General features: G+C 41.7%; 1 protein-coding gene across 1 annotated transcript in view; it reads left to right on the plus strand.

The window, feature by feature from the left end:
* The window catches only part of CDKL4 (cyclin dependent kinase like 4), a 50,721-nt gene extending 26,179 nt beyond the window's left edge, over positions 1–24,542 (plus strand). Inside the window, exons 4-10 of the mRNA XM_030311246.1 lie at positions 1,529–1,601; positions 7,625–7,715; positions 8,851–9,048; positions 11,167–11,249; positions 13,339–13,395; positions 18,484–18,618; positions 21,241–24,542. Of these exons, the coding sequence (XP_030167106.1) occupies positions 1,529–1,601; positions 7,625–7,715; positions 8,851–9,048; positions 11,167–11,249; positions 13,339–13,395; positions 18,484–18,618; positions 21,241–21,342 (739 nt within the window). The 3' untranslated portion in view covers positions 21,343–24,542. The remainder of the gene's footprint in view (positions 1–1,528; positions 1,602–7,624; positions 7,716–8,850; positions 9,049–11,166; positions 11,250–13,338; positions 13,396–18,483; positions 18,619–21,240) is intronic.
* Positions 24,543–25,241: the final 699 nt, after the last annotated feature.

Consider the following 25,241-nt stretch of genomic DNA (forward strand, 5'->3'; position numbering starts at 1 on the left):
AATGAGCTTTTTATTTTAACCACAGATTGGCAAACATAACATTGGCAAAACCGGCAAGACAATGAGGGGACAGGGGCTTCGATGCACAGATGTTTGGTGGGAGCGTTAATGGGTCTAACCTTTCTTAGAGAAGGTAGTTTGGAAGTATGTAACTGAAAACATCTTCAGAGGGACAGTGATGTGAGCAATGGCAAAATGTCAGCAGAAAGTTACAGGGAATGTAATTGCTATCATTTATAGAGATGGCTACACGAAATAGACTCGTCCCAGATGGAGTGGAAGTTACCCAGATCCCCATTTCCGCAATGGAAAATACCTTCCAGTGTTTCCAGGGCTCTGCAGGGACAAGAAGCATCCAGCCTTCCATCCTCCTGGGGGCTGTGTTCTCCCTGGCTTCCCCTGGCTGGGGACCTGCCTGCTTACCGGGTGTACGAAACTTACAAAACAACTGTAGCACGTGTTCGAGTGTGTTTACCACCAAACCCTCGGAAGTCAGTCTTCCAGTTTGCCCTTCCTCCTACAGGTCCTACCTGCAGAATCAAAATGTAACTTGTGCCTACCGTTAGCCTTAGAAATCCCACCTCTAGAACTTACCTTAAAAAGATGATTACAGATGTTCATTGACATGTTGTTTCTAGGCATAAAATTGGGTCAACCTAATTGCTCACCAGTGGGAACTAAGTAAGTAAATTATGACACATCCGTATAATGAGACCATGAAATAGGTGTAAACGTATTAGTATTTGTGCCGCTATGTATTAAAATGTTTCTGAAAGAGGTGGGGGGAGTTGCAGAAGATGAAATGTATGACTAGCCAGGTGTGAGAGAGATTTCGTCACGGATATGCTTTTATACTCTTTAAATGTTGAGCCATACGAACACATATATTTAAAATTAAAGTTAAAAAGTAAATGCAGGGACGCCTGGGTGGCTCAGTCCGTTAAACGTCCAACTTCAGCTCAGGTCGTGATCTCACGGTTCGCGAGTTGGAGCCCTGCGTCAGGCTCTGTGCCGATAGCTCAGAGCCCGCTTCGGATTCTGTGTCTCCCTCTCTCTCTCTGCCCCTCCCCTGCCCTTTCCCTCTCAAAAATAAAAATAAAAAATGAAAAATAAAAACAAAAAAAATGAAAAGTAAATGTAGAGAGAGACAGAGAGAGGGAAAGGAACAGAGATGCCTGAAGAAACACAGATACCTGTGCATTCCAGCAATTATTTTGGGGTAGCAAGTTTTGAGCCAACACTTTGTATTCTTTTGCTTGTCTGTAGTGTTTGGATTTTTGTGATAAGCATGTATCATTTTTGCAGAACTAAAGTTTTTAAATTACAAAAGAAAATTGTATATCTATAATGAAAATATAGTAAAGGAGTTTTCATTAACACATTAAGAAAATGTATTTCCAACACACCCTTTGCACCCTGTTTGTTGGCCATGACAAGCCCTATGCATTCCATTTCTGTTCCCAGCTCTTGGCCCTGACACTTCAGCTTTGGAGTTTTCAGTTCCTTTTTAATTTTCTTTCCCCGCCAGAGTTGCTGATGGAATGATCAAAAGTATATTATGGCAAACACTTCAAGCTCTTAATTTCTGTCACAAACATAACGTAAGTAACATTTTCTAATATATTTGTCAATTTATTCTTTTCTTCTCAATAGCTCAACGATCTATTTAAAGAGCCAAAGACAGAGGGAAAGGAAGAAAGCTACAGAATATGGGAAAAGCAAGTCATGGCTTTTTTTCCCAATTTCTGTAAGAACCAGATTACTAATTCCTTATGAATTAAAAATTTGTATAAACTTGCTGTTCCTTTTGCTATCCTGCTGATGATTCCTGTGGTCATATTTAAATTGAAGTAAGTTTGCAGGATGTGTAACTCCCCATGGTACTTGATTTGATTTTGTTTTTGTTTTGTTTTTTTAATTTTTTTTAACGTTTATCTATTTCTGAGAGACAGAGACAGAGTGTGAGCGGGGGAGGGGCAGAGAGAGAGGGAGACACAGAATCCGAAGCAGGCTCCAGGCTCTGAGCCGTCAGCACAGAACCCAAAATGGGACTCGAACCCACAAACCGTGAGATCATGACCTGAGCTGAAGTCAGTCGCTTAATCGACTGAGCCACCCAGGCGCCCCAGTTTGATTTTGTTTTTATGTTTCTTGAGTCTTTTATTCTCTAACAGTCTCCCTTCCTCTATCCTTTTTCTAAAATGTTTTCATTATTAGTTTTTTACACCCGTAGTTTTCAAACTTGAGCATGTATCAACCCCCTTGGAGGTCTTATGAAGACAGTTTGATGGTGACTTTTGAAATCTATTATTTCTTCTGCATATATTAATTCAAATTCTATGGAGAACAACCTACCCTCATGGACTCTGGCTACTGTAAAATACCGTCAGAAAAAGATGTGATTATTTCCTTTACTTGTCAGTGCTCATAGTGATAAGTTGTTATGTTAACAACCTCCAAGAGTGAGTAATGAAGGGTTTGGGGTGGAATGCAGGCATCATTTCAAATTTATGGGTTTTAGGGGCGCCTGGGTGGCTCAGTCGGTTAAGCATCCAACTTCGGCTCAGGTCATGATCTCACCATCCGTGAGTTCGTGAAGGCCCTGTCTCGGGCTCTGTGCGGACAGCTCAGAGTCTGGAGCCTGTTTCAGATTCTGTGTCTCCCTCTCTCTCTGCCCCTCCCATGCTCACACTCTGTCTCTCTCTGTCTCTGAAAAATGAAGAAACCTTAAAAAAAAGTTTTTTAAAAACAAATTTATGGGTTTTATATATTGATGTGTTTCAATCCTTTGCTTTCATCATTCTCTCTGATGTTCAAATTGTCCCATCTTGGGCCAGCGGGAGCTTCTTTAAGTTGGCTTCTGGGGACTCTTGCTATAATGATAGTTTTTAAAAAATAACTCTAGACCTTTTGAGTTGGTGCCTAGACAGAGGCAGTGCCTGCACAAAGGTACAGACTATCTTATGGTCAATTTAATGCCAGCAGAATGTCTATCATTGTCTAGGATCGCTGGAAAAGAATGCAAAATCATGGAAATGGATTTCAATACTTAGTGGAAGCTTCCTTTAGTTGTAAGGAAGTTAATGAAGAGTTCATTAGGATCAATCAGAAGCTTATATTTTGTATTAATAAAGTATAGAGAGGTGTGCCTGAGTGGCTCAGCGGTTAAATGTCCAACTTCGACTCGGGTCGTGATCTCACAGTCCGTGAGTTTGAGCCCCGCATCGGACTCTGTAGTGACAGCTCAGAGCCTGGAGCCTGCTTTGGATTCTGTGTCTCCCTCTCTCTCTGCGCCTCCCACTCTCACACTCTGTCTCTCTCTGTTTCAAAATAAATAAAAACATTAAAAAAAATTTTTTTTAAAGTATAGAGAGATAGTGTTCACAAGATACATAAGCCTGTTCTTCATGATGCAAACTGTGCTTTTAAATACTTACTAAAGATGATGCTGAATCAAAACCACATCTCTGTTGCTTCCCACCATGATATCAGAGGTATTACAGTTTACCTAAGATTCCTGTAGGAGTCTTATGGGTAATTAAAATGACTTTTAAAAAATTCTATTTACCGTAAGTGTTTGTACCCCATCCTTATATAATCAGGCACTTACCTGTGTACTAGGTTATAAGCCTGAATGCAGTATCTGGATTTATTTCTGTATCTCTCTAATACCTAGCCTGGGTCTTTTTATATAAAAGGTTCTTACTCAATAAATATTTATTGAATAACTGAATTAATTAATTAATTAATTAATTAGACAGTCAGCCAGTCAATCAACTTACCTACATGATTGTGACTTACTATTTCACAAACCCAAACATTATTATAACTCAATGCAACTGCCATCATTTCTCTGCTTGGAACAACATGTTCTATATCTTAAGCTTTAAAACCTCCAATCAATTATCTTTGACCTTTATTTTTTTTATGTTTATTTACTTATCTTGAGAGAGAGAGAGAGAGAGAACACAAGTGGGGAGGGGCAGAGAGAGAGGGACCAAGAGCCTCCCAAACAGGCTCAACACTGTCAGCACGGAACCCGATGCACAGCTTGATCCCATGAACTATGAGATCATGACCTGAGCTGAAATCAGGAGTCAGTGCTTAACCGAGTGAAGCCACCCAGGCACCCCAATCTATGACCTCTATTAAAAATGGATATTTTTTTCAGACAAACTTCCCTCCTCCAACATAGGAATTACTTTTGAACTCTGTTTATCTCATTTTTTTTTTATGCACTGGTAAGCCTTTGTGTATCTTTTTATTTTATCACTGAAATGCATGCAAAGGAAACAAGTTAGGTCATATATAAGACCATGACTACCTTATTATCCCCAGAGTGGTGATCCTAACCCAGACAAGGAAGGTTAAAGTTATAAGGGATTGAGGCCTTGTTACTCAAAGTGTGCTTCACAGAGATCCGCTGGGAGCTCTTTAGGAATGCAGAACATCAGGCCCACCCTAGATCTACTGAATCAGAATCTGCATTTTAACAAGATCTCCAGGAGATTCATGTGCACATTAAATTTTGAGAAGCACTGGACTCAAGAAAATACCTACTCATTTTGTTCTTTCTTACCCTTTAATATTGCCAGGATAAGTTATCTAAGTGACCCATTGAGCATCATTATGAACGCATGGATTTTATATACTTGATATAATAGACAAAAAGAACGTCATCTCAAAACAACAAAACTACAGTGACTTTCAAAGACGTGTGTGTTTGGGGCTGCAACATCCATCATCATCTTGTTAATGTTAACGTTCTCATTGTCAAGAAGGAGGTCCCTTTCCTCACTGCTGTATCAATATCCATCTCTAAAGCTCAAAGAGAACAATCTTCTCAAATAATAGTAAACTTTTTGAGAGAGAGAGAGAGAGAGAGAGAAAATCCCAAGCAGGCTGCACACTAATCTCAACCATGAGATCAGGACCCGAGCCTAAATCAAGAGTTGGACGCTCCACAGACTGAGCCACCCATGTGCCCCACAAACTATTATTTAGGGGCATCTGGCTGGCTCAGCCAGTGGAGCATGTAACTCTTGGATCTCAGGTCATGAGTTCAAGCCCCACATTGGGTATAGAGATTACTTAAAAACAAAATCTTTTAAATTTTTTTTTTCAACGTTTATTTATTTTTGGGACAGAGAGAGACAGAGCATGAACGGGGGAGGGGCAGAGAGAGAGGGAGACACAGAATCGGAAACAGGCTCCAGGCTCTGAGCCATCAGCCCAGAGCCCGACGCGGGGCTCGAACTCCCGGACCGCGAGATCGTGACCTGGCTGAAGTCGGACGCTTAACCGACTGCGCCACCCAGGCGCCCCCAAAATCTTTAAAAAAAAAAAAAAGAATAGAAAACCATTATTTGATCAGGTTGTATAAGAAGCAATTTGTAGAAGTTTCTGGAGATGATTCTTAACATTGGGGGTCATGGATACATCTTCTGGTTGGCTTGTGAGCCAGTAGAAAAGAGATTATACGTTAGCCACAATGACCCAACTTGAGCAACATTTTCTAAAAGCCGTATATGCAACCCAAGTTACTGAAAGGACCTGCTTCTGTCACGCTGACAGGCAGGTTTCTTGCTCTTTGGTGAAAAGTAACCTGATTGCAAGAGGCCTGCAGAGTTTGCACTGAGTGTGGCTTTGCAGCGGGGAAGCGGGTGCTGTCTGCCTAAGCATCTCCCCTTCTCTGTGCTGGACTTCTTACTGTTCCAGGGATTTTTACTTTTTTCTTCTTCAACATCCTATTCCTCTTAATAGTAGTCTCTCTTACCTGCAGCTACACCAATAATTTTTCTATTTCTTTGGGACACATCAGTGCTTCGTTTTTGCCTTTGTAATTTTTGGTTGGAAAATAAATTGCTAAAAATTTCACATGGATTTGCATTAGATCCAAAAATCATATTTAAATAGGCCAAAAGTCAAATGTCAGTGTGAGCCCATTTGCTTGGTAATGCCACACATAGTCCAGAAGTTTTAGAATATGATACAAACTCTTTTAAGGGACATAATCTGTTCCTAGTAAATCACCAACTATTGTGAGTGCGACTCAGTGTTAATTCGAGTTTCATAAACGTGTTGCTTAAAAGGTCGGACGTCCAAACTGTGTTGGTTTATATTACCGCAATGTATTTTTTTAATTAATATGCAAGGCCTTAGGACTTTAAAGAGACCTAGAAATTTCTTCTGTTAGTCATATAAATTATGAGACAATTGATAATAATTGAGACCAAATAGGAACCAGCTTCTACTACCACTGCCATTTTTGTGACCTAAAATGAATTTAGGACTCAGCTTTTTCTCTTCCCAGATAGCTATCATAGAAGCAAAGAAAAATTATTGCAAAATTGCTATTTTGGCAGGAATATATAAAGGGACTGACAGCACAGCAGAGAAGTGAGGCAAAAGGAGTGGATGATTGTGACGCTTAATCCAGCGACCCTGTCAGTGGCCATCTGCAGTCACAAGATTGTTGCGGGAATGAATTCGTGGGCAAGTGCTCTGAAAAGGACAGAGCTCTGTATGAGGGCTGAGCTGCAGAAGAAGAGGGACGTCATTTCTAGCTGTTTGCTTGTTTGGGAAGGAGGCACAGAAAGATAAAGTTCTGAAGAACAGGGCCCGAGTTGTGTTCTGGGCGAGAGGGTCTCCATTACATGGAACAGCCATTTCGGGAACAGCGATGAGTGAGGCTCATTCAGCCCGCCTTCATCCTTACCCCAGCTTGGCCCTCGCACATCCAGCGAGGGACACCTGCCCCATCCAAGGCCATTACAGTGAGGCAGCCAATTGTAAGGTTTCTGCCTCTAGAGGGATAGCGGGAGCCTGTCGGAGGTGACAGCGCCTCACGGTGGTGTCCCACTCTCCCAGCGGGAACCCGGACAGTGCCGGGGGGGGGGGGGGCATCTCTCAGGAGAGCTGCTGATCCTTCCAGGTTAGCTGGTGCTGAGGAAGAATAAGTGGTTCTCATCCCCTGATGCCGAAGGCTTTAGTGTCTCTCCAGGAGTAGGTGACCATACATCTCAGCTTTCCCAGGACAGTTGTGGTTTGTTTCTGTTGTCCTGGCATAGTTACTAACAGAGCCCCTTTCACACGTCCCGATTCAGGCAACGAATAATATGGTCACTCTAATTACAAGCCAATTTTAAGCGAGTTTGTTGTTGTTGTTGTTGTTGTTGTTATCATTCAGATCTTTTCCCTGTGTCTCAAATCTGCAATACTTATTCAACCTAGATCGTGATTCTTGGCTGGCAGGAGTTATCAGAGCTACATGGAGTCTAATCTCATCTAGGGCTTCACCTCTTCTGGTTTAAGTAGAGTGCAGTAAAAAGTGGCAAAAATACTTGTGTGACACCACCTTCTCCAAGAAAAAAAAAAAAAAGTTTTCATATCTAACAATTATGATGTCAATTTCTTCACTTATATAGCAGCATTTTGACTTTTTTTCTTTTGTTACGGTAAGATTTACAGGTGAAAATTTGCCCACTAACGTTCTTTTAGGAAAATGAAGGAAAAGCGTATTTGTTTGAATCTCATAGGCTGTGTTTATCATTTAAACTAATAGTTAATGTTTATGCTTTGTCGTTTTGATGGCTCAGAGAAATGATCCAGTGTTATCTTACAGTGTATTCACAGAGATGTAAAACCTGAAAATATTCTAATGACTAAGCAAGGAATAATCAAGATCTGTGACTTTGGGTTTGCACGAATTCTCAGTAAGTAGCATTTTTTTTTTTTAAGTTTATTTATTTTGAGAGGCAGGGGTGGGGGAGAGAGAGAGAAAGAAAGAGAGAGAATCCCAAAGAGGATCTGTGCTGTCAGCACAGAGCCCGATGCAGGGCCCAAACTCACAAACTGTGAGTTCATGACCTGAGCCCAAATCAAGAGTCAGAGGCTTAACTGACTGAACCATCCGGGTGCCCCATAAGTAGCAATTTTTTATGGACTCATCCAATGCAGAGGATTATGAAATGATATAAGATCTTACTTTAGATACTGGATGTATGCTAAATGTGATGTTGTTATTATTCAGAGAGGAAGAGTTCACTTTTACCTTCTAGCCAGGACATGGTTTTGCACTTCAACTGTGCTCCACTCCACTAGAATTTATTGGATGTCACATGTATGTGCTTTGCCTTGTAGAGAAGAGGAAAAGAATTATAAGATGTATGTCTGCTCTTCATGCACTTATAATTGAAGTAAAAGAACCAAAAGAATAATACAAAATGATTCGCAAAGAAGTACCAAAGTGGGGGTCCAGATCCTTCCCTGGAGAAGGTTCCCTGTGTGCTAGAGAGGTCGGGAAAAACTATGTAGTTGGTAAGACTAGGAGAGTAAATGGAAAATTAAGGAGAGGATTCAGAGACAGTGCTAAGAAAAGGGAAGTCATCCCAGTCGTGGGGAAGGGGGTAACCAAAGGGAAAGGGGAATAGACCATTATTTCTCCCTGAATCTAGAACTGCACCGCAGGCAAAACCTGTATTTGCAACAACTCATTGGAAGGCAGGTGTGTCCATAATCGGTATCCTGATAGGACCAGACACAAGGGGCTTCACAATGCACTAGGAAGTTGTTTTCAACCTGAAGTTGCACTACAGAAATCCTCATTCACACCTGCCTCTCTGTGGAGGATGATATAGAGGCTCACTAGCTGAGGGACCCCCGGGAGTTGAACTTACTGACCGAGTGCACGGTGGAACTATTTACTCAATCAGTGCCTCACCGCATCAACGGTTAGGAGTGCTGTGGCCTCCGAGTTACTGAAGCTTGCCTGAACGCCTGATCTGCTCTCGGGAGTAGTTCATGTGTTACAAGAATGTGACCCACCTGATCTGATTGACGCATTTGCAGTTCCAGGAGATGCCTACACTGATTATGTTGCTACAAGATGGTACCGAGCTCCTGAACTTCTTGTGGGAGACACGCAGTATGGCTCTTCAGTAGACATATGGGCTACCGGTTGCGTTTTTGCAGAGCTTCTGACAGGCCAGCCACTGTGGCCCGGAAGATCAGATGTGGACCAGCTGTATCTGATCATCAGAACACTGGGTAGGAGTTGCATCTTATGGCTTACAGAGTTGCTAAATTGTTGTAGCAATGGTACATTCCTGTAATGCACAGCAAGAGCTTTCTTGCTCCTCCAAAGTGCTGCTCAGGATGCTTGTTCTGGGTTGTAGCCAAAGCCCAACCATTTTCTCAATGTGGAGCCATAACTCCTCGCACTGAGGAGTTTTCAGATTCCTTTCCAAGTCAAGCCAATTAGCCATGGAATAAACCACACACTTACTTTCCACATCAGGCCACGATAGGGGATATGAGTCATCCGCATAGAGCTTACTCTAAGAGAGGTTTGATCAAATGTGATTTCTGCCCACTGTAAAAGAGGAGTCTTCCCCCTTTACTGTAGAGCAGGGGTCAGCAGACTTTTCCGTAAAGGGCCTGATGGTAAATATTTTAGGTTTTGTAGGCTCTACAGTCTCTGTGGCGACTCCTTGACTCTGCTCCTTTGTGTATAGCACTTAAGAATTTATGGATCACTGGGGCGCCTGGGTGGCTCAGTCAGTTAAGCATCTGACTCTTGATTTCAGCACAGGTCATGATCTCACAGTTCATGAGATCGAGACCCTCATCGGGCTCTGTGCTGACAGCATGGAGCCTGCTTGGGATTCTCTCTCTCCTTCTCTCTCTCTCTGCCCCTCCCCCATTCTCTCCCTCTCAAAATAAATAAATAAACATTAAAAAACAAGAATTTACTAATTACTTTCAAACACATCATCTTTACCAGTCTTAAGAACAACCCATGCTGGGGCGCCTGGGTGGCTCAGTCGGTTAAGCGGCCGACTTCGGCTCAGGTCATGATCTCGTGGTTTGTGGGTTCGAGCCCCGCGTCGGGCTCTGTGCTGACCGCTCAGAGCCTGGAGCCTGTTTCAGATTCTGTGTCTCCCTCTCTCTATGACCCTCCCCCGTTCATGCTCTGTCTCTCTCTGTCTCAAAAATAAATAAACGTTAAAAAAAAAATTAAAAGAAAAGAACAACCCATGAAGGACATTGTAACATTTTTAATCTTGCCTATGTTACACATGCGGAAACTGAGGCTCGGGGAGCTTCCGCGATTGGCCCCGAAGGCATACAACAGTTAAGTGCACAATAGGAATGCAGCTCAAGGGCTCTCTTTCACAAGCTTCCACACGTGTCAGCATCCGTGGCAGGTGAAGAGGACATCAGCCAGAAGGGGGGCTGTGGCTTTTCACACCAGCAGCATGGACGCAAGGAAAGCAGTACACGCACACGCAAGGTGGGCATTTCCGTGTTCCTTTGCCGCAGGCTCTCCTGGCAGTCTGGCTGCTGGGCGATGGGACCACTGCTGTTTGGTCTGATGCACGTCCCTGTTCCAACACATCCGTCTGGAGAATTCTACCGCGTGAAAACTGTGGGGGAGAATGTCACCATAGGCCACACCTTAGGTGTGTATATACCTTAGGTATACATTGTCTGACTGATTTCCTGAAAGGCGTGTGGAAATTTACCTGATGCAATCATTAGACAGACTTGAGTTCGAATTCTGGGTCTTTTAATGACCATGTGACTTTAGACAGGTTATTAAACTTCTTCTCTTTTGTAAGTTTATTTATTTATTTTGAGAGAGAGAGAGAGAGAGTGCATGCACGCAAGTGGGAGAGGGGCAGAGAGAGAGAGGGTAAGAGAGAATCCCAAGCAGGCTCCATGCTGTCAGCAAAGAGCCCCACGTGGAGCTCGATCCCACAAACTGTGAGATCACGACCTGAGCCGAAACCAAGAGTCAGACGCTTCACCGACTGAGCCACCCAGGTGCCCCGGGGTTACTAAACTTCTGAGCCTCGTTTAACTCACTGGTGCAGTGGAGGTGAAAAATAGCAACCATTGTAGATTGTTATGAGATCACGTGTGTAGAGCCCTCAGCATGGGTTTCTTACCTCCTCTCTTGGTGGGAGATGAAGGGCAAAGAGAGGTGCACGGAGAACTGACCTGCCCTGAGAAGGCAGGAGTTTGCAGCGGTTCAGACCTCCCCAACCTGAAAGGAACCATCAGGCTCAGCATTTCTGGTACATCTGGACCTCAGAAGTTAACCATTTAAACACTTTTATTTTTATTAAATTTATCATGAGTTACATGGTTTGTATTTTACAGGAAAACTAATCCCAAGACATCAATCTATCTTCAGAAGTAACCAGTTTTTCCATGGCATCAGTATTCCTGAACCGGGAGACATGGTAAACTTGCTCAATTTTGGGTATTTTATTATTTGTGTTGCAGCCTTCTCTAAAGGGGGATTTTTAAAAATATGTATACTTTTGGCTCCTGTTTTCCTTCTAGAACACACTGACACGGATCAAAGAAGTTCTGTAAAGCTACACATATTAACCAAGAGAATGCTTTAAAAGCCTACTTGCCCTAAGTTAAACTTACAGTTAAATCTGAAGTGAGAGTATATTTAATTCCCTACATAAACACCTTGATCCTGTTTTTTTAATGTTTATTTATTTTTGACACAGAGAAAGAGAGAGACAGGACGTGAGTGGAGGAGGAGTAGAGAGAAAGAGAGGGAGACACAGAACCCTAAGCAGGCTCCAGGCTCTGAGCTGCCAGCACAGAGCCCGATATGGGGCTCGAACTCACGGACCGCGAGGTCATGACCCGAGCCGAAGTCGGACGCTTAACCAACTGAGCCACCCAGGCGCCCCATCACCTTGATCCTTTTAGTCAAAACACTCAGTACCTTTCTGTTTAAACAGTACTTACCTACCGTTAGGTACTTACTGTCATCTTCTTTATTTTGAAAACACGCAGCCTCTATTTTTTCAGCTTGTAAAACAAAGCCCGAATCAATAAAAGCCATTTCTCCACAGCGGATATTTTCACGTGGAAAGTCCTTCTACAAAGTGATCCTCATTGTATCCAAATCAAAACTCCGAACTGCATTGATCACTGCTAGGCTCTTGCTGTGGTCTCTGCCTTTCTTTGGGAATGTGTCAATGACTTGACCCTCTTATTCTCTATAGACATTGATTTCCTACCTGTGTTACCTGAGTGTGGCCTATGGTTTTTAAAGCTCCATGTGGTTTAAATTCTGCCCATAGGATGAAAGGGTAAGAGGTGTGTGCCCACATTCAGGCTGTGTTGGTACAAGAGGGATGCAGGGGTGGGGTGATCTGGAAAGCCACTTCATGATTTATGACACATGTGACAATCTGAGGTTTGAATGGTCCCAGCTCTCTCTCTAGCCACCCTTTCATTTTAGATTTGGTATTTCATATAATACTTTGAGATATAGATATAGATATAGATATAGACACATACATACATACTAGATTTCTTTTTTATATTTGTTAAAGCTTTTAAGAAATACAGCAAAAGGTTAAAATTGAATTAACAAGGCTAGAGGTTGAATTACAGAGGAATATTTATATAATGTATTTAATTTTAAAGAATGAAATACACATTCACAAGTACACGCTGCCTCGTTAAAGGGCACTATGACCGTTTATCTTTGAAGCTTACCCTTCCCCAGGTGCTCCTCCCTCAATCCCATCCTCTTCCCTCCCTACTATCCTGAATTTTGTGTTTAGCATTCTGTTGCTTTTTTTTTTTAAGTTTTTTAAAATGTGTTTAAAATTTATTTTAAAATTTTTTTTATTTTTTTAAACATTTAAAAAAATGTTTAAAATTTATTTTTTAAATAAATATAAAAAAGTTTTTATTTTGAGGGAGAGACGGAGGGAGTGTGCTCCCAAGTGAGGGAGGGGCAAAGAGAGAGGAGAGGGAGAGAATCCCAAGCAGGATCCATGCGTGGAGTCTGAGGCAGGGCTCTATCTCACCACCGTGAGATCATGACCTGAGCCAAAATCAAGAATCAGACACTTAACAAACTGAGCCACCCAGGGTCCCTCATTCTGTCGCTCTCTGTAGTTCTCACACATGTAACTCAACATATTTGCATTAATGCACAAAGGGTCCCTGTAACAGATCTGGCACAGATCAGATATTAAAGTACTGTTGTAGAAAAAATAAAATAAAACAAAGTACTGTTGTAGGATTTCAGGGACATTTGAAGGTCACATTTACAAAGCATCAATTGCAAGACATGGTGAAATTAAGAAAATAATTCCAACTTTTGTTTTTTAAACCTTTACACTACAGTGTAAAATTATATAAAAACAGGAATTTTTAAAAATCCTTAAAAGGAACCATCTAACCTATGGGGGAAAGTCTTTCACCAAAATGTTCTTATTGCTAATGTTTTCAAAACTAAATATAACTTTGTTGTTATGTAACATTGAAATTCTTTATTTTGTTTTCTAGGAAACTCTTGAAGAAAAGTTTTCAGAAGCTCATCCCATGTCTTTGAATTTCATGAAGGTACTTAAGAATCAAGTATAACAATTATTGACTGTTAATTGTAATAATTGAAGCTGGTAATTCTGGGAGGGGTTGATGGTAGGGCAAATAATGCCAAGGTAGGATGTAGTCATTGAAAATAATAAGGAACTGTAAAATAATTACAGTTAAAGGAACATCAGTAGTTGAAGCTGTAATCTTTCTAACATGTCCATTAAAACTAGTTGAAGACAAAAGAGTATAATTAGTGTTTGCTGTGATGAACACCATTACTTCTTTTGCATTTATTAGGAAATTTACTATTAAGTCAGTATATTCACACTATAGAAATTTATGAGGATGAATGTACTCCTTAAATTTGAAGGTCTAGAATTGTACTGTCCAAGATAGTAGTCACCAGCTATATATTACTATTGAGCCTTATAATATGGCTAATTAGAATGAAGATGTACTAGATTTCTATAAAAATAACTCTAAAATAATATTAAATATTTCATTAAGAATGTTTAGGATATTAATTACATGTTGAACTGATAATGTTTTGGATACACTGGGTTAAATACAATTTAAGATCATTTAAAAAAATTAGTAGACCAGGAAAACACAGAAGACATGCAGACACCAGATATAGCCCCTACACTATGCCCCCCAAAAATAGTCAAAGGATGAATTCTAATAAAAAGCAGAAGAAATTCACCTATTACTAGTCTGCTATTCATGCTTGACCAACGGATCCAATGCTAGAAGGTGTGACTCTTACATCCACCATGGATTCTAAAAGCTCTTAGTGGGATACAGATGGAGATATCAGTAAGGATATCTATCTTTAACAACCAATTAAATTCTATCTATAGCCGTGGCTTCAATACTATTCATCAGAATGACTACTCATCAGAATGAGCTTTTTAAAAATATACATTCCAGTATCTAACCTCAGATCTACCAAAGTAGAATCTCTATGAATAGGGCCTTGGAATTTGTATCTTTAAACATCCCCGTAGGTGATTATGATTTACAGCCTAGCTTGGAAATCATCTGATCTAGAAGGTAGAACCATCTGAATGACCTAGCGTCCATTTTGTAGACTAGCCATTGTGCTAGTGTTGGTCGCTGCCAAGGTGCTATCCAGGGTGCTGGATGCCTCTGGTCTGAGTCCTCCTGAGAGCCTGACGCCTCAGACTTGCCTTTACCACTGCTTCACTGGCACCTCAGCTGCCTTCTGTCTGCCTCACTGCTCTGACCTGCCTTAACTCAGCACTCCGCAGGCGCTGCCCTAGAAGTCCAGTTCCCCAACCTTGTTCTGGACAGGTTGTTCTGACCTACCTGCAATTTAACAAAACCTCCTGCAGGGAGGGTGTCTGTCAAGCATTGTAATCCCAACCCATTCTGAGGTGCAGGCCAAGCCTTGTTCTGGTTACTCCTCTAACCAGAGAGAAAACTTAAGTTGCCCTGCAACTCCAGGGCAGAAAAACTCCCAAGGTATAGGACAGATCCCTGTCCTCAGCTCCAAAGGTGAAGTACTCTGTTGCCCTGCCCAAGATTCTGGATGAAGCTGGTTTTGTCACTGAGCCATTTGATTTATACCTGTAATGTCTGACCTGAGATCCAAGGATTCTCTAAGTGCATCAAGGATTGTGCTGTTCTGTGGGTCACACCCTATCTCCTAGACACCTGCCCCAGGTTAGATGAAGGAAGGCTTTCTTTCACTAATTGCCATTGAGACATCTTTAACAACAAATAAATACCAGCTGCCATAACAAGTCATTATCCCATGGAACGAGGCCATCATCTATGCAGGCGGCTGCTCAGATGGATGAAGTGCCAGCCAATGACTGTGCCAAAGTCAGTGGTGGCCTGCAGTGGCCAATCTATCTATGGCAGAGTTCTTGTGTTCTCTTCATTATGAGACACAATAGACACTGGATTATTTATTTCCCGGTTGCTTTCATAGGCATAACATCCTGTCACTCTATCAGTTTAATCTGGTCAAAGAAGTCTGTTGACTCTTGGAAATATTTTTAAGGGTTTTCTGTGAAATTTGAAGTTTCGAGAAAAGGATCCTGACATGTACTTTGCAGTTCCAATTTCTCGTCCCTCCTCTTTAAAACCTTTCCCAGGTTGGGAACACTCTGATCAGGGAACACCTCTGAGAATTCATCAGCCTCTTGGTACGTAGAAAGTCATTAACCCAGGCAGTCAACAACTCAGAAGCCTCAACTCCACCCAGTTCATCGCACGGCTCCTAAAACTAACAAAACAGGACATCATTCTAGCCCAGGCCCCATGGAACAGCTCAGCATTAACAGCCTCATCTTAGAATCTAAAAATATTCTTTATTAAAAAAATTTTTTTTACATTTATTCATTTTTGAGAGACAGAGAGAGACAGAGCACAAGTGGGAGAGGGGCAGAGAGAGAAGGAGACATGGAATCCGAAGCAGGCTCCAGGCTCTGAGCTGTCAGTACAGAGCCCAACACGGGGCTCGAACCCACAAACCCTGAGATCATGACCTGAGCTGAAGTCGAACGCTCAACCGCCTGAGCCACCCAGGCGCCCCTCTAAAAATATTCTTTATAGTAAAAACCCGTAGGTATTTAGTAGACTAGATTTCAACAGATTGAAAGCCCACTAAAGAAAATGAATGAATTCAACGTATGATTGGAAGTAAAACTGATAGGACTCAGTTATGACTCAGATCTGGGGAGTAAATAGAGTAGAGGGCAGCGAATGTAAGCTATGTGTACCAGTTTCCTAGGACTGTTGTAGCCAAGTACCACAAGCTGGGTGGCCGCAAGCAGCAGAAATTTATTCTTACTCTTCTGGAGACTAGAAGTCTCAAACCAAGATGTTAACAGGGCCATGCTCTTTCTGAAACTTTCAGGGTGGATTGTTCCTGGCCTCTACTGGCTTCTGGTAGCCCCAGACATTCTTGAGCTTGTGACAGCAGAACTCCGGTCTTGGCCCCTGTCTTCTGGTGTTCTTTCTATGTCTGTCTTTGCGCTGTCTTGCCTCTTACAAGAACACCATTCCATTGGAGTAGGGCCCACCCTATTCCATTATGGCCTCATCTTAACTATTTACATTTGCAAAGACCCTATTTCCAAATAAGGGCACACAGTGAGACACTGGGGGGTTAGGACTTCAACACAGTTTGGGGGAACACAGTTCAACCCATAGCAGTGCCCCTGAGGTAAATCAGAAATGTTAAGTAGGCCATTGCATATGTGGGTCTGGAGTTCAAAGGAGAGGTCTGGACCAGAACTATATACATGGAAGTCTCTGGTAAACCTTAATAATTGAAGCCATTTAACATCAGCTAAAAACAGGTAAGGAGACAGGGGAGCATTAAGGAATCCCATCCACCCATTGCAGAGTAGAAGGTAAGTCAACACAGGTTGGTTTGAACAGTGGTGGTCATGAGGTAGGAGGAAGGAAAGGGAGGCATTGGAGAAGCCAAAGGGAGTTTCAAGGAGGAGGATATGGTCAGTAGTGTCTAACACCATGGAGATGAGAACACAAGCTACCTATTGGACTTAAGCATATACAAGTGTAGATAGAGATCATAGATGTGAATAACAAGAACCACTTAAGTGGAATGGTGGAGGCAAATGCCAGAATGAAGTGATAAAGAAATAGAGACTCCCACAGTTTACATTCAAAGTTGTCCTTCTGTGCTGGTTATAGTCCTGACAGCGTTAGGGTTTGAGGAGACAGACTCCCAGTAGTAGCTAGACTTAATTATGGCATGGATCATTAACTTGGGGGTGGGATGGGGGGAGGGGGTCTGCTTGGAGCAAGTAGTGGCCCCTGCAAGTAGGGACAGGAGAATCTAATTATGCCAAGCAAGGTTGTTTCTTAAAACCAGGTCCAGGGGCGCCTGGGTGGCGCAGTCGGTTAAGCGTCCGACTTCAGCCAGGTCACGATCTCGCGGTCCGTGAGTTCGAGCCCCGCGTCAGGCTCTGGGCTGATGGCTCGGAGCCTGGAGCCTGTTTCCGATTCTGTGTTTCCCTCTCTCTCTGCCCCTCCCCCGTTCATGCTCTGTCTCTCTCTGTCCCAAAAATAAATAAACGTTGAAAAAAAAAAAAAATTAAAAAAAAAAAACAGGTCCAATCAGGCGGCTCTGAAGGGCAATTGAGACTGTAGGGGTAGTGGCATTTGCAGGGATCTCAGAGACCTGAGGTCAGCTGGGGTTAGGAAGGAACAGACACCACAGAGCAGCCCAAGCTGGGGTAGCCTCGGTCAATGCAATTATGCCTCAAAACTAAGTCCGTTGTGTTGATAAATTTTATTCTCTAGTACGGTCACAAGGCAAGAAATTTTAGGTCTCCTGTGCCCCGGTGATCTGAGGCTGCTCTAGTTCTGTAGAGATCATAATCTGTCTTTCTTCATGGGAAAAGTCCCATTCTCTGAGTACTCAAAGAGTATCATGGCTTTTTGGAGAAAATCTTTGTGTCAGGATTCTACCAACCCCACGGCTGCCAGAGTCCTCCCCACTCTTGAAGGCAAAGCGAGAGGCTTCTAGTAGCCTCTCGTATAAAGGGTGATGGTGCTACATTTTCCTTTTTGCCTCTAGTTATTCCTATATGAATATATGTACCAATTATCCAGATTTTAGGTTTGTTTCGTTACTAAGACTAATACTTCAGCTGTCCCCCTAACCAGTGGCTCTCAAACTTGAGCAGGTATCAGGGCTTCTCAAATGCAGATGGTTAGACCCCACCCCCAGTGCTTTTGATTCAGCAGGAACTACATTTACAAGTTCCCACGTAACACTGATGCTGCTGGTCCCGGGATCATACTCGGAATCACACATGAAGTGTCTCACAAACTATTTGCTTTGACGAGTGACGAAGAGCTGTCATTGGTAGAAACACCTGATCTACCTGTCGCCCCCTTCCAGAGACACCAGATGTTCATTTCTACCCTCAAAAGACTTTGGAATGACAAAAGAAAAGCAATTCTAGTTATTAAACAAGTTTCGAGTACTTGATGGTACACAAACTTGAAGATTTTGTAAACTCCTATTTGCTCTTAACAAGTTATTCAGTTTGGGGGCACAGTAAGAAAATAGCAACAAAATTCTAATACCTTTTTTCTTTTCTTCCAAAGGATTGTCTGAAGATGAATCCTGATGACAGATTAACCTGTGCCCAACTCCTGGAGAGCCCCTACTTTGATTCTTTTCGAGAGGACCAAATTAAAAGAAAAGCACGCAATGAAGGAAGGAACAGAAGACGTCAGCAGGTACCTCTGTTCAAAAGTTAAAATGCTATAAAAATGATTCTTTTTTTCCTTTTCTACCTTTCAAAGTGAGACCAGGTGGACACCAAGACCTTTGTTTGCACTGGTTTAGTTGTATTTGTTTATCTTAGTACGTTTCAGTGATTGGCATAATAAAACCATAAAACTACGAAAATACCCAGATCATTGCAGAATCTTATTCCAAATACACTTGAATCAACTTTTAGCTACACTGATTAGATAGCTCACCTATTGGATAGCTCACCTGCCAGATCGTGTACCCGAAATACAACAACTTCGTACAATAAAACCCAGATTACAGCAGGACTGAATGTCAACATCGCAGAGGAATCTGGAACCTTCTGTAGCCTCCAGACACACCATAGAGGAAACTTGACTCTTCCTGTCTTTTTACCAATGGCAGGCAGCAAAGTCTGCCTTCCCCAGGCTTTCCTTAAAATCAAGGACAAGCTCTGACAGATACTAAGAGAAGAAATGCAAACACCTGGGAACCAAATTTTACCCCAAAATGTGCCGATATTGTAAGATAACACGAGGAACGTGACAGTGACTCTGCAGCTTATTAGGGGACTACCTTTTACCTGGTTCCAGAAAAACCTTGAAGCTAAAACATAAACCCCACGGAAGTAAGTTTGTTTTGGTTTGGGGTTTACTTTTTATCTTGTGTCCCCAGCGCCTAAAACAATGTCTGACCCACACATAGTACTTGGTAAATATTATCCAAAATAAATAGAGAAGTAAATAGATGAACACTGCTTATTCATAAGTGAGGATGTAATTCTCAATTGATCAGACCGACAATCATCCCATTCTGTGTTTACTTAATCTTCAGCCTTTGATCTACTTATTGGTCATTGATCTTCTCCTTAGCATTTCTACCGTAAAGGGAGAAAGCAGGTTTTGTTGTTTTCAGCCTTTGGCTCATGCAAATTGAAGTTTGTTGAGAGAGAAAAACCAAGCCAATCAGTAAGATGACATGTTAAGATGATTTCCCAGTTTTTACCACACAGACCGTTTTACCTTCTACTGTTTAAGTTATGTGTTTGCAAGTCAAGCCCAGCACACTTTACTTAACCAAAGAGTAGGGTTTGCTCAAATATGTCTGAGGCGGCAGTCTGAAATACAGGGTGAACTGTGTGTAAAAACACTGTCACCTTACAAACAGCTCACCAGATTCCCCACACTTAACCCGGGAGGGTGAACAGCAACACCACTCCATCCCGCCCCTGGGTTCCTGATTCGAGTTCTACCAGCCTCGAGGGAGTAGGGATGCTGGCCTCCTAAGTCTCCAGGTCATAGTGTTTTCCATTCCTTAATACCCTGTAGCCTGACTGATACAGCTCAGGGACTTTATTTCTCCAAAAAAAGAAGCACGAAGAACAGCACATACAGAAGTTACTTCACGTTCTCTGTGTTTAGTCAACTGCATCCTGTCCCCTGTACCCACTATTAAGACCAAGCCTAAACATCTTCCACCACCAGGTAAAGTCTCTGGAGGGCAAGGCCAAGAGAAAGACAGGGATGTCTTTCTTTCTTTTGTCCTTTTTTTTTTTTAATGTTTATTTATTTATTTTGAGAGAGAGACAGAGAGCATGAACAGAGGAGGGACACAGAGAGGCACAGAATCCGAAGCAGGCTCCAGGCTCCCAGCGGTCTGCACAGAGCCCGACTGGGGGCTCGAACTCACAAACTGTGAGATCGTGACCTAAGCCAAAGTCAGAGGCTTAACCGACTGAGCCACAGAGGTGCCCCAACAGGAATGTCTTTCAGGTCCCAGTTTTCTTTCTGATATGCACCTCTTGCCTAAACATTTTACCATATCAGAAAATAAAATAAAAATTCAAGAAAATCTTTTCATTCAGTGTGGTTTCATTTTGTGAGTTTAAATTCCTATCTGGATATCATCTAGATCTCTGATGAGTGACCAGCAATTTCCTTAAAGACTAAATTTTGTTTAAAATGTATAGTATGGGGCACCTGGGTGGCTCAGTTGGTTAAGCGTCTGACTTCGGCTCGGGTCATGATATCGCTGTTCGTGAGTTCGAGCCCCACATCAGGCTCCGTGGTGACAGCTCAGAGCCTGGAGCCTGCTTTGGATTCTGGGTCTCCTTCTTTCTCTGCCCCTCCCCTGCTCACTTTCTGTCTCTGTCTCTGTCTCTGTCTCTCTCTGTCTCTCTCTCTCTCAAAAAATAAATAAACATTAGAAATTTTTTAAATGTATAGTAAAGAGGTTTTAAATCTTTACTGTTTTGCCAGTATCCTAAAATTAAAATTTTGAGATAGGTAGAATGTAGACTCTTGGAATTATTGTCTAACAGCTGGTGGGCATCTAGCTTTTAAACACTGCCTGGATACTCAAAAATTAACATCCTGAAATAAATCAACTACATCCATGAGAATCGTAGAATAAGTAATGGAACCTAATTTCCAAGTACCAGAATATCACAATTCTTGGAAAGGTAACCCTATTTGATTTTAAAATTGATGTCTTTTGACATCTTTGTACCGTGTGTATTCTTTTTGTTTTACCATCTTTAAATCAAACTGTACAAATAGGAATTCTTTTCAATTTACTTTCTTATTTTTGTCTTGTTCTGCTATTAGAATCAACTGTTGCCTCTCATACCAGGAAGCCACATCTCCCCCACACCTGATGGAAGAAAACAAGTCCTCCAGTTAAAATTTGATCATCTTCCAAACATTTAGGAAAATGTTCTTTCAAGTGGAAAGTAATTTAATATGTACACATTTCCGTACAAGAGAGATAGGAATTCTTAGTGTTTCAAATGCAAATGAGCCATATGAAAATTAAGATGCCTTCTAGAATTGTTTTGCTCTGATCATTACTGATTCCTCTGCCCGTGCTTTTTACACGCCAACTTTATCTTCTAGAACATTTTCTTTAAATGTTATGGAGTCTGAAACTGCACATATGGAGGAGACATTTTCAATTTCATCAGAGCAGCCCCACCTGAGGCAATTTATGTTGAGAATTTGTGGGCTTGTACTTTGATTCTTGAAAGAGATTTACATATATCGTTTTGGTTTACCTGACCACATAATGTCTCAGAGCATTATCCAAATAGCTTGCCTAGCTGTTGTTTGTGCAGGGAATGATATCATGTTTCTTTTCTTTTCTTTTCTTTTTCTTTCAATTTCAAAAACTAACTTTAATGAGGTATGTTTTACATATAATAAACGTACTTATTTTAAGTGCAGAACTTTTCCCTGGATTTCAGCAAATGTATACACATGCACGGCCTGACCAAAGGAAGATATAAAACATGGTCATCAAGCTTAAAATGTTCTCCACAGCCTTTTGTAGTAAGTCTTCCCAAGATCACTGGCCCCAGACAGCCATGGACCTGCTTTTTCTGTCACTAGTGATTAGGTTTTCCTATTTGGGGATTTGAAATCAAGGGAATCATAGAACCTACATTCTTTTGCACCTGACAACTTGTGCTCAGCATGATGCTTCTGAGAAAGGAATGACATTATGTTTCTGCATTTAATCACTCTTGTTGCAACCAGGACTTTTGAGTAATGCTGGATTTTATATTGGTGCAGAAAGAGAGCCTGAAATGTCATGTAGTTTATCCCTTGTTTCCAGGGCAGATTCCAGAGCTACAAGGAATTATCATGCTCATCACATAATGCTGTCCTTTGGTACATTATGGTTTCTTACTCTTTTCTCCTGGCTCAGTCATCTCAGTACCTAGACCTATCCTGTGGGTGTGTTTCCTAAATAGTTCACTGTCGATACTTTTCCAAACATTTGCATCCAAAGCCTCTGTGAATTTGTGCAGCCCTAAACTTGTGTAGCATGCCAGATCAGGTTTGTGAATGCTTCCGACAGCAGAAAGATTATCTTTTCAGTTAACTTCATTTTGTGTCTGCTACCAAAAAAGAGAAGCAAACAACAAGATACCTCACTAGGCGAGCCCAATTTACACTGGGATATTTTCCCAAGTGAACTTGACAGATATTCCTACATACATACATATATAAATGTATACACACATATATATACTTATATATATATACATATATATGTACATGTATGTATACACACATAACACATATATATTTATAAGTTTTGAAACATCATGGTAGATGCCTTTTATCCTAGACGTCTAAGAACAATGCCGTCTGTGTAACGGACTTTTTAGTTTGCTAACAAGGAACTCATGTAAAATAATAGCATGGGGTTGTCTATCACTGTCTGGCATAAAGGCACAAAATAGTCAATAAATTATGAAGGTTATTAGCTCTTTTCTGGTCCTGGGTCTGGAATGCTGACCTGAACATTGTCAAATTGTGCAAATACACATGATTCCAGAAATGCCTTGTATCAGGAACCAAAATATCGAGCATAAATTGTTTTTAGGAAAACACACTAACATCTGATGTTCATCCTCTGAAAGTTTATTGCATTTATAAACATGGCTATGTAAACTTCTAGAGAAGCCTGTTGAGTTACTTGGGAGCATCTCTTTACTTGGGAATTATGGCATCTCAACAATGGTTTCTTGCTCACCGGAAGAACATTTTAAGTGGACTTATTTGGCCATTTAACATGCTTAGTGTGAATATAAGCTGCTACGGTCTTCTTATTGTCATCTTATCATTAAGAAGGCACCTCTTCACATTTGTAAGTTTCTTGCATTTTTAATTAGATGATGATACCACAGGCACAAGGAATTTGAGAAATAAAAGATAGAAGGCATCTTCGATGAAAGATTTCTTTTTTATTTTCATAGTGTTTTTATCATGTAAGCCTTCTTACTGCCAAGCCACTCATGCTGCTCCAGCTCTCCTAAATATCTAGATGATTCTATCTCACACACACACACACACACACACACACACACACACGCACAGAGAAGTTCAGAATATACACGACTCCAATACCCATTTTGCTTATAATCATGCTTCAGACAACAGTGGAGAGTTTGGTAAGGGTTGATAGGGTGACTGCTTTTCTTATTTTTGCTTACATTTAAGAATTAACGAAACTGGCATCTGTCTCTCTCAGTTTTTTTTCCTTAGACAAATCCATCATCTAGAGAGCACGGGGAGGGGAGGGGAGAGGAGAAGAGAGGAGGAAGCACCCAATGCTTGGGAAAATGTTCTTTCACCACCAGGGAAAACACTCTTCTGACGACTTTTGCACCCCGCACTTTCCCTGGGCGTCCCGGGGCCACGTAGCCCTGTCGCCGGCTCAGTCACGCAGGCACACGGACCTCAACCTGCAAGTCTTTCTGTCTCAAGGCCGGTTTCTCAGCCCTTGCATTTCTCAGCCACACGTAAGACAGTGGCACCTGAGGGTCTCGTGCCCAAATTAAGTAGTGGGTTTTGTACAACTTAATCAGGCTCTTCACAGAGGCCCACACAACTCTGTAACCAGGCGTTTTCTTTCCATCCATGTCCAGTTTCTGGCTTACCTGCCGCTTCTGTCACCGAGGCACTGGTCAGGCTTTTTAATTTACGGATATAGCTCTTTCCTGGTGCCATCCAGGTACCGCGGGGTCGTGGTGAGTGATGCCGCCCGAGTACTCTCCTTTCCTCCACCTCGGCATGACCTGTTCACACCCCGGGTTTCCTCCACTTTGTACCTGAGAATCTCCAAGCAGCCAAGCAGCTCTTTTGTATTGTGTTTTGTTTTGTTTTGTTTTGTTTTGCCTTGTTCCGTTTTGTTTGAAGAGCACTTTACAGAGAACTAAAAATGCAGACTGTACTCCTTTGTGCTCTTGCTTCTTCTTCAGGGAAGAGAGAAATACACCATAGAAAAGGACACCTCATAGACCTTTATCAGCCCTGTAAGGCTACCTTTGGTCTCCATTTCAGTCCTGGTGATATCTGAATGCACTTGTTCCAACTTGCCCCAACCACAAAGCCCTTTTTTTTTGGGGGGGGGGGAGGAGGGTCACTTTTTGAAGATTATTTTAACTAGACTGAAATTATTAAAAAGTTGTATTTGAGGGACGCCTGGGTGAGTAAGTTGATTAAGCGTCTGACTTCAGCTCAGGTCATGATCTCCCAGTTCATGGGTTTGAGCCCCGCGTTGGGCTCTGTGCTGACAGCTCTGAGCCTGGAGCCTGCCTTGGATTCTGTGTCTCCGTCTCTATCTGCCCCTCCCCTGCTCATTCTCTGTCTCTGTCTCTGTCTCTCTCTCTCAAAAATAAATAAACATTAAAAAAATTTTTTTAAGTTGTATTTGAGAGGCTTTTGAATGCTTTGGATTAGGGAGATAATTGAGTAAGGAGTAAAAACAAAGCTCTAGGGTAGGAAAGACAGAAGTGAGCAGGAATAGATGTTCCCTCTTTTAAGTGAGCCATATTACTCTTCTTCATTGATCTTGCAGATCTCCCAGACTATAATCTAAGAAAATGTATAAGTTATTTTGAAAAAATTCTCAACTCTGAAGATGTTTTTATGGTTCTTCAGCTGCCTTGCCATAGGAATACTGTTTTTAAAAAAAGATGGCACTTTCTTTTCTTTTCTTTTTTAAATTTTTTTTTAATATTTATTTTTGAGAGAGAGACAGAGCATGAGTGGGGGGAGAGCAGAGAGAGAGGGAGACACAGAATCTGAAGCAGGCTCCA

This window comes from Lynx canadensis, chromosome A3 (assembly GCF_007474595.2).
Source record: "Lynx canadensis isolate LIC74 chromosome A3, mLynCan4.pri.v2, whole genome shotgun sequence".
Taxonomy (NCBI): Eukaryota; Metazoa; Chordata; class Mammalia; order Carnivora; family Felidae; genus Lynx; species Lynx canadensis.